The sequence below is a fragment of the Salmo salar genome, unplaced genomic scaffold (assembly GCF_965601325.2).
Source record: "Salmo salar unplaced genomic scaffold, fSalSal1 ptg000055l, whole genome shotgun sequence".
NCBI classification, from domain to species: domain Eukaryota; kingdom Metazoa; phylum Chordata; class Actinopteri; order Salmoniformes; family Salmonidae; genus Salmo; species Salmo salar.
The window spans coordinates 1425001-1435000 of record NW_027675313.1 but is presented as its reverse complement, the minus strand read 5'-3'; the positions used below and the strand labels follow the sequence as shown (position 1 = coordinate 1435000).

General features: G+C 52.6%; 1 protein-coding gene across 1 annotated transcript in view; it reads left to right on the top strand.

Moving 5' to 3' along the window:
• Positions 1-10000, top strand: part of LOC106592024 (ras GTPase-activating protein 3) — a 206997-nt gene that overhangs the window by 186657 nt on the left and 10340 nt on the right. The window contains 7 exon segments of the mRNA XM_082970870.1: positions 165-184; positions 186-298; positions 608-635; positions 637-765; positions 3295-3368; positions 4311-4417; positions 8985-9067. Of these exon segments, the coding sequence (XP_082826996.1) occupies positions 165-184; positions 186-298; positions 608-635; positions 637-765; positions 3295-3368; positions 4311-4417; positions 8985-9067 (554 nt within the window).

The following is a 10000-nucleotide window of genomic DNA, read 5'->3' as shown; positions in this document are numbered from 1 at the left end:
CTCACTTTCTCTCTGTCCCTCTAGTCTCTGTGATGTTGTTAAAGACTGTTTCCTGTCTGTTTATCATTTGGTTTTCTTCTCCAGTAGGGAAACTCTAGTCTCACATAGGCTGCGCTGCCACCTGCTGGACTGTGTTAACATCACCTTCTCTGTTTTTTCCGTAGTTGACCAGGACGTGAGCTACCACAGTGGTCAGTAGTTTTATCTTCCTGCGTTTCTTCGCCCCGGCCATCCTCTCTCCCAACCTGTTTCAGCTGCGACCGCATCACCCAGTGAGAACACACTTCTAGCTCCTTGAGTGGTTAATACAGAATTCACCCTACTGTGGTTAATACAGAATTCACCCTACTGTGGTTAATACAGAATTCACGCTACTGTGGTTAATACAGAATTCACCCTACTGTGATTAATACAGGATTCACCCTACTGTGGTTAATACAGAATTCACCCTACTGTGGTTAATACAGAATTCACCCTACTGTGTTTAATACAGAATTCACCCTACTGTGATTCAGTGTTTAATACAGAATTCGCCCTACTGTGGTTCACAGTGTGTTGGTACGTTGTGTGTCAGCAGTATACTAACCTTAGTCCGTCTCCTCCTCAGGACCCCCGCTACGTCTCGGACCCTCACCCCTCATCTCCAAGACCATCCAGACCCTGGGGAGCCTGGCCAAGTCAAAATCAGCCAGTTTTAAAGAGACTTACATGGCGGCCTTCTACGATTACTTCAACGAGCAGAAGTATGCCGACGCTGTGAAGAACGTGAGTCTCTCATATACTCTGTGGCTGGGAGAATGACAGCTCTAAGGTTCTGGTACTGACCAGCCCCCCAGTGATCAGAATGAGAGCTCTAAGGTCCTGGTACTGACCAGCCCCCCAGTGATCAGAATGAGAGCTCTAAGGTCCTGGTACTGACCAGTGATCAGAATGAGAGCTCTAAAGGTTCTGGTACTGACCAGCCCCCCCAGTGATCAGAATGAGAGCTCTAAGGTCCTGGTACTGACCAGTGATCAGAATGAGAGCTCTAAGGTTCTGGCTACTTGACCAGCCCCCCCACAGTGATCAGAATGAGAGCTCTACGGTTCTGGTACTGACCAGCCCCCCAGTGATCAGAATGAGAGCTCTAAGGTCCTGGTACTGACCAGCCCCCAGTGATCAGAATGAGAGCTCTAAGGTTCTGGTACTGACCAGTGATCAGAATGAGAGCTCTAAGGTTCTGGTACTGACCAGTGATCAGAATGAGAGCTCTAAGGTTCTGGTACTGACCAGCCCCCCAGTGATCAGAATGAGAGCTCTAAGGTCCTGGTACTGACCAGCCCCCCAGTGATCAGAATGAGAGCTCTAAGGTTCTGGTACTGACCAGTGATCAGAATGAGAGCTCTAAGGTCCTGGTACTGACCAGCCCCCCAGTGATCAGAATGAGAGCTCTAAGGTTCTGGTACTGACCAGCCCCCCAGTGATCAGAATGAGAGCTCTAAGGTTCTGGTACTGACCAGCCCCCTAGTGATCAGAATGAGAGCTCTAAGGTTCTGGTACTGACCAGCCCCCCAGTGATCAGAATGAGAGCTCTAAGGTTCTGGTACTGACCAGTGATCAGAATGAGAGCTCTAAGGTTCTGGTACTGACCAGTGATCAGAATGAGAGCTCTAAGGTTCTGGTACTAACCAGCCCCCCAGTGATCAGAATGAGAGCTCTAAGGTTCTGGTACTGACCAGCCCCCCAGTGATCAGAATGAGAGCTCTAAGGTTCTGGTTCTGACCAGTGATCAGAATGAGAGCTCTAAGGTTCTGGTACTGACCAGCCCCCCCAGTGACCAGTTAATGTGGATTGTCTATTGGAGAGGGAGAGAGGAAGTTGATTTAACAGACTTATGGCCAGGGGATAGAAGCTGTTTAGGAGTCTGTTTGTCTGAACCTTGATGCACCGGTACCGCCTGCAGATGCACCGGTACCGCCTGCAGATGCACCGGTACCGCCTGCAGATGCACCGGTACCGCCTGCAGGACAGGAGCATGGAGAACAGTCCTTGTCTCGGGTGGCTGGAGTCTTTGGCAATTTTTCAGACGCTGCCTGGCATGTATGTCCTGGAAGGCTGGGAGCTCACCCCCAGCTCATCCCCCAACGCTGGGCCGTCCGCATCACTCTCTGTCGGGCCTTCCGGTCGAGGGCGGTGCAGTTGCCATACCAATCAGTCAGGATGCTCTCGATGGTGCAGCTGTAAAAGTTCCTAAGGATCTGCGGTGGCCGTGTCAAATCGTTTCAGCCTCCTGAGGGAGAAGAAGAGTTGTCGTGTCTTCTTCGCTGCTGTTCTGGTGTGAGAGGACCCATGTGAAGTCCTCAGCGATGTCGACACCGAGGACCTTGAAGATCTTGACCCTCTTCCCTTACGGCTCCGTCGACGGGGGTGTGAACCCTCCCACCGTTTCCTGTAGTGCACCATCGGCTTCCTGACGTTGAGGGAGACGTTGTTGTCCTTGGCACCACACTGTCAGGGTCTCAGACCTCCTCCCTATAGGCTGTCTCATCGCTGTCGGTGATCAGGTCCTAACAACGTCGTGTCGTCAAGGAAATTCGATGATGGAGTTGGAGTCGTACTTTAGCCACACAGTTGTGGGTAAACAGGGGTTACGGAGGGGGTGGGGGGCTAAGCACACACCCCTGGGGGGCCCCCGTGTTGAGAGTCAGCGTGGCGGAGGGGATGTTGCCTAGGCTCTGGTCAGAACTAGTGCACTACATAGGGAATAGGGTGTGATTTCAGACACCAGAAGTAGTGCACTACATAGGGAATAGGGTGTGATTTCAGACACCAGAAGTAGTGCACTACATAGGGAATAGGGTGTGATTTCAGACACCAGAAGTAGTGCACTACATAGGGAATAGGGTGTGATTTCAGACACCAGAAGTAGTGCACTACATAGGGAATAGGGTGTGATTTCAGACACCAGAAGTAGTGCACTACATAGGGAATAGGGTGTGATTTCAGACACCAGAAGTAGTGCACAAACATAGGGAATAGGGTGTGATTTCAGACACCAGAAGTAGTGCACTACATAGGGAATAGGGTGTGATTTGGCAGGTAGCCTAGCGATTTAAGAGCGTTGGGCCAGTAGCCAAAAAAGGTCACTGGTTCGAATCCCCGAAGATGACCAGGTGAAAAATCTGCCCATGTGCCCTTGAGCAAAGCACGTAACCCTAATTGCTATTGTAATTCGCTCTGGATAAGAGAGTCTACGAAAATGACAAAAATGTAAAATGTAAATTTGAGACTCTCCCTCTGTCTGTCTGTCTGTAGTTCCTGGACCTGATCTCGTCGTCAGGGAGATGGGACCAGAAGAGTATCGAGACTCCCATCATGCTGAAAGAGGGGTAAGAGAGAGAACACATGGGGGGGTAACACTGAGGGGGTTAGGGGGGTAAGAGAGAGAACACGGGGGTAACACTGAGGGGGTTAGGGGGGTAAGAGAGAGAACACAGGGGGTTAACACTGAGGGGGTTAGGGGGTAAGAGAGAGAACACAGGGGGTAACACTGGAGGGGGTTAGGGGTAAGAGAGAGAACACAGGGGGGTAACACTGAGGGGGTTAGGGGGTAAGAGAGAGAACACAGGGGGTTAACACTGAGGGGGTTGGGGGGTAAGAGAGAGAACACAGGGGGGTAACACTGAGGGGGTTAGGGGGTAAGAGAGAAAACACAGGGGGTTAACACTGAGGGGGTTAGGTGTAAGAGAGAGAGAACACAGGGGGTAACACTGAGGGGGTTAGGGGGTAAGAGAGAGACCACAGGGGGTTAACACTGAGGGGGTTAGGGGGTAAGAGAGAGAACACAGGGAGTAACACTGAGGGGGTTAGGGGTAAGAGAGAGAACACAGGGGGTTAACACTGAGGGGGTTAGGGGGGTAAGAGAGAGAACACTGAGGGGTAAGAGAGAGAACACCGTTTTGGATCAGGCCCCAGACTCGCTACAGAACCTATATAACCTGGTATCTCTACAGTAGTATTGGATCGGGCCCCAGACTCACTACAGAACCTATATAACCTGGTATCTCTACAGTAGTATTGGATCGGGCCCCAGACCTCACTACAGAACCTATCTAACCTGGTATCTCTGCAGTAGTATTGGATCGGGCCCCAGACTCACTACAGAACCTATATAACCTGGTAGCTCTACAGTACTATTGGACCGGGCCCCAGACTCACTACCGTCTGTCCTTCACCTCATGTGTTTCTCTGAAGACCTCTCTGTCTGATTATCTGTCCTGGCGATTATCTCTTCCTCCTTCTCTCAGTCACTCATTTCTTCTTCTCTCCAGGTTCATGATCAAGCGAGCCCAGGGGAGGAACCGTTTTGGGTTGAAGAACTTCAAGAAGAGGTGGTTTCGTCTCACTAACCATGAGTTTACCTACCACAAAACCAAAGGTAAGGGCTGAAGGTTTGTGGGGATTCTTCTACGGGTTGTCAGACCTGGTTCTATGTCTGGTCTGTCAGTGTGCTCAACATCTGTGTGTTGTGAAGTTGTTGTTGTGTTTAATTGTATTAATGCTCACCACGTGTGGTTAGATGGTTTCCACTATGTGTTATAGAGGTGTAGTTAGTTAGATGGTATCCACTATGTGTTATAGAGGTGTAGTTAGATGGTATCCACTATGTGTTATAGAGGTGTAGTTAGATGGTATCCACTATGTGTTATAGAGGTGTAGTTAGATGGTATCCACTATGTGTTAAAGAGGTGTAGTTAGTTCGATGGTATCCACTATGTGTTATAGAGGTGTAGTTAGTTGGTTTCCACTATGTGTTATAGAGGTGCAGTTAGATGGTATCCACTATGTGTTATAGAGTTGTAGTTAGATGGTATCCACTATGTGTTATAGAGGTGTAGTTAGATGGTATCCACTATGTGTTATAGAGGTGTAGTTAGTTAGATGGTATCCACTATGTGTTATAGAGGTGTAGTTAGATGGTATCCACTATGTGTTATAGAGGTGTAGTTAGATGGTATCCACTATGTGTTATAGAGGTGTAGTTAGATGGTATCCACTATGTGTTATAGAGGTGTAGTTAGATGGTATCCACTATGTGTTATAGAGGTGTAGTTAGTTAGATGGTATCCACTATGTGTTAGAGAGGTGTAGTTAGATGGTATCCACTATGTGTTAGAGAGGTGTAGTTAGATGGACGGTATCTGGTTGAAACTGGTTGAGAGTGTGCTAAACTGTCATCAATGCAAAGGATGACTTCACTATTATTCTACAATGTGGAAAATGTTAAAAATAAAGAAAAACCCTTGAATGAATCGGTGTCCAAACTTTAGACTGGTACAGTAGGTGGGAGAGGGAAGTAGGTGGGAGAGGGCAGTGTGCAGTAGGTGGGAGAGGGCAGTGTGCAGTAGGTGGGAGAGGGCAGTGTGCAGTAGGTGGCAGAGGGCAGTGTGCAGTAGGTGGGAGAGGGCAGTGGGCAGTAGGTGGGAGAGGGCAGTAGGTGGCAGAGGGCAGTGTGCAGTACGTGGGCGAGGTCAGTACGTGGGAAAGGGCAGTAGGTAGGAGAGGGCAGTAGGTGGGAGAGGGCAGTGTGCAGTAGGTGGGAGAGGGCAGTGTGCAGTAGGTGGGAGAGGGCAGTGTGCAGTAGGTGGGAGAGTGCAGTAGGTGGGAGAGGGCAGTGTGCAGTAGGTGGGAGAGGGCAGTGTGCAGTAGGTGGGAGAGAGCAGTATGCAGTAGGTGGGAGAGGGCAGTAGGTGGGAGAGGGCAGTAGGTGGAGAGGGCAGTGTGCAGTAGGTGGGAGAGGGCAGTGTGCAGTAGGTGGGAGAGGGCAGTAGGTGGGAGAGGGCAGTAGGTGGGAGAGGGCAGTAGATGGGAGAGGGCAGTATGCAGTAGGTGGAAGAGAGCAGTATGCAGTAGGTGGGAGAGGGCAGTGTGCAGTAGGTGGGAGAGAGCAGTATGCAGTAGGTGGGAGAGAGAAGTATGCAGTAGGTGGGAGAGGGCAATAGGTGGCAGAGGGCAGTGTGCACAAGGTGGGAGAGGGCAGTAGGTGGCAGAGGTTAGTGTGCAGTAGGTGGCAGAGGGCAGTGTGCAGTAGATGGGAGAGGGCAGTGTGCAGTAGGTGGGAGAGGGCAGTGTGCAGTAGGTAGGAGAGGGCAGTGTGCAGTAGGTGGGAGAGGGCATAGTGCAGTAGGTGGGAGAGGGCAGTGTGCAGTAGGTGGAAGAGAGCAGTATACAGTAGGTGGGAGAGAGCAGTATGCAGTAGGTGGGAGAGAGCAGTATGCAGTGGGTGGGAGAGGGCAGTAGGTGGCAGAGGGCAGTGTGCAGTAGGTGGGAGAGGGCAGTAGGTGGCAGAGGTTAGTGTGCAGTAGGTGGCAGAGGGCAGTGTGCAGTAGGTGGCAGAGGGCAGTGTGCAGTAGGTGGGAGAGGGCAGTGGGCAGTAGCTGGGAGAGGGCAGTAGGTGGCAGAGGGCAGTGTGCAGTAGGTGGCAGAGGGCATTGTGCAGTAGGTGGGAGAGGGCAGTGTGCAGTAGGTGGGAGAGGACAGTATGCAGTAGATTGGAGAGGACAGTAGGTGGGAGAGGGCAGTGTGCAGTAGGTGGGAGAGGGCAGTAGGTGGGAGAGGGCAGTGTGCAGTAGGTGGGAGAGGGCAGTGTGCAGTATGTGGGGGAGGGCAGTGTGCAATAGGTGGCAGAGGGCAGTAGGTGGGAGAGGGCAGTGTGCAGTAGATGGGAGAGTGAGTGTGCAGTAGGTGGGAGAGGGCTGTAGGTGGGAGAGGGCAGTGTGCAGTAGGTGGGAGAGGGCAGTAGGTGGGAGAGGGCAGTGTGCATTAGGTGGGAGAGGGCAGTGTGCAGTAGGTGGGAGAGGGCAGTGTGCAGTAGGTGAGAGAGGGCAGTGTGCAGTAGGTGGGAGAAGGCAGTATGCAGTAGATTGGAGAGGACAGTAGGTGGGAGAGGGCAGTGTGCAGTAGGTGGGAGAGGGCAGTAGGTGGGAGAGGGCAGTGTGCAGTAGGTGGGAGAGGGCAGTGTGCAGTATGTGGGGGAGGGCAGTGTGCAATAGGTGGCAGAGGGCAGTAGGTGGGAGAGGGCAGTGTGCAGTAGATGGGAGAGTGAGTGTGCAGTAGGTGGGAGAGGGCTGTAGGTGGGAGAGGGCAGTGTGCAGTAGGTGGGAGAGGACAGTAGGTGGGAGAGGGCAGTGTGCATTAGGTGGGAGAGGGCAGTGTGCAGTAGGTGGGAGAGGGCAGTGTGCAGTAGGTGAGAGAGGGCAGTGTGCAGTAGGTGGGAGAAGGCAGTTTGCAGTAGGTGGGAGAGGGCAGTGTGCAGTAGGTGGGAGAGGGCAGTGTGCAGTAGGTGGGAGAGGGCAGTGTGCAGTAGGTGGGAGAGGGCAGTGTGCAGTAGGTGGGAGAAGGAAGTTTGCAGTAGGTGGCAGAGGGCAGTATGCAGTAGGTGGGAGAGGGCAGTGTGCAGTAGGTGGGAGAGGGCGGTGTGCAGTAGGTCGGAGAGGGAAGTGTGCAGTAGGTGGGAGAGGGCAGTGTGCAGTAGGTAAGAGTGGCAGTGTGCAGTAGGTGGGAGAGGGCAGTGTGCAGTAGGTGGGAGAGGGCAGTGTGCAGTAGGTGGGAGAGTGCAGTGTGCAGTAGGTGGGAGAGGGCAGTGTGCAGTAGGTGGGAGAGGGCAGTGTGCAGTAGGTGGGAGAGGGCAGTGTGCAATAGGTGGGAGAGGGCAGTGTGCAGTAGGTGGGAGAGGGCAGTGTGCAGTAGGTGGGAGAGGGCAGTGTGCAGTAGGTGGGAGAGGGCAGTAGGTAGGAGAGGGCAGTATGCAGTAGGTGGGAGAGGGCAGTGTGCAGTAGGTGGGAGAGGGCGGTGTGCAGTAGGTCGGAGAGGGAAGTGTGCAGTAGGTGGGAGAGGACAGTGTGCAGTAGGTAAGAGAGGGCAGTGTGCAGTAGGTGGGAGAGGGCAGTGTGCAGTAGGTGGGAGAGGGCAGTGTGCAGTAGGTGGGAGAGGGCAGTGTGCAGTAGGTGGGAGAGTGCAGTGTGCAGTAGGTGGGAGAGGGCAGTGTGCAGTAGGTGGGAGAGTGCAGTGTGCAGTAGGTGGGAGAGGGCAGTGTGCAGTAGGTGGGAGAGGGCAGTGTGCAGTAGGTGGGAGAGGGCAGTGTGCAATAGGTGGGAGAGGGCAGTGTGCAGTAGGTGGGAGAGGGCGGTGTGCAGTAGGTGGGAGAGGGCAGTGTGCAGTATGTGGGAGAGGGCAGTGTGCAGTATGTGGGAGAGCGCAATGTGCAGTAGGTGGGAGAGGGCAGTGTGCAGTAGGTGGGAGAGGGCAGTCTGCAGTAGGTGGGAGAGGGCAGTGTACAGTCTGTGGGAGAGGGCAGTGTGCAGTAGGTGGGAGAGGGCAGTAGGTGGGAGAGTGCAGTAGGTGGGAGAGGGCAGTATGCAGTATGTGGGAGAGGGCAGTGTGCAGTATGTGGGAGAGGGCAGTGTGCAGTATGTGGGAGAGCGCAATGTGCAGTATGTGGGAGAGCGCAATGTGCAGTAGGTGGGAGAGGGCAGTGTGCAGTAGGTGGGAGAGGGCAGTGTACAGTCTGTGGGAGAGGGCAGTGTGCAGTAGGTGGGAGAGGGCAGTAGGTGGGAGAGTGCAGTAGGTGGGAGAGGGCAGTATGCAGTAGGTGGGAGAGGGCAGTGTGCAGTAGGTGGGAGAGGGCAGTGTGCAGTAGGTGGGAGAGGGCAGTGTGCAGTAGGTGGGAGAGGGTAGTGTGCAGTAGGTTGGAGAAGGCAGTGTGCAGTATGTGGGAGAGGGCAGTAGGTGGGAGAGAGCAGTAGGCGGGTCAGTACTAACAGTCTAGAAGGGTCCATGTAGTGATGTTAAACACACAGAATCCATACACAGTCACACACACAACACACACACACACACACACACACACACACACACACACACACACACACACACACACACACACACACACACACACACACAGCTGTCTGTTCTGGTTATCTGATGCAGTGCCTTGTTTTCTCCAGGTGAGGGCGCTCTCTGCAGAATCCCTATAGAGAACATCCTGGCTGTGGAGAGACTGGAGGAAGAGTCATTCAAGATGAAGAACGTAAGAATTACAAAACCATCAAACACCAACTACCAAACACCAGCACAAATCAACAACCAGGGTATTAATTGACTGTTATGAGTCCTGACTCCACAGGTAGTATTGTCTGTTATGAGTCCAGACTCCACAGGTAGTATTGTCTGTTATGAGTCCTGACTCCACAGGTAGTATTGTCTGTTATGAGTCCAGACTCCACAGGTAATATTGTCTGTTATGAGTCCTGACTCCACAGGTAGTATTGTCTGTTATGAGTCCTGACTCCACAGGTAGTATTGTCTGTAGATCTATGTAGATGGGACGTGGTGTTCCAGGACTGGTTTCTGCTGCAGGAGTTAGAGACGGAGACCTGAAGAAGGTTTATACACTGCTGGTTGTAACATGTCCCTCTCTCCCTCCTCCTCCTCCTCCTCCTCCCCTCCACTAGACGTCCCCCTGGATGTTCCAGGTAATCAAGCCCAGAGAGGGCTAATGACTGTGTACTCTCCTCTCAATTCAGTGGGCCTCCTCTCAATTCAGTGGGCCTCCTCTCAATCCAGTGGGCCTCCTCTCAATTCACTGGGCCTCCTCTCAATTCACTGGGCCTCCTCTCAATTCAGTGGGCCTCCTCTCAATTCACTGGGCCTCCTCTCAATTCACTGGGCCTCCTCTCAATTCAGTGGGCCTTTATTGGGCCTCCTCTCAATTCAGTGGGCCTCCTCTCAATTCAGTGGGCCTCCTCTCAATTCAATGGGCCTCCTCTCAATTCAGTGGGCCTCCTCTCAATTCAGTGGGCCTTCTCTCAATTCAGTGGGCCTCCTCTCAATTCAGTGGGCCTCCTCTCAATTCAGTGGGCCTTCTCTCAATTCAGTGGGCCTTTATTGGCATGGAAAACATGTGTTTACATTTCCAAAAAAAGTGAAATAAACAATAAACAAAAGTGAAAAGACACAAAAA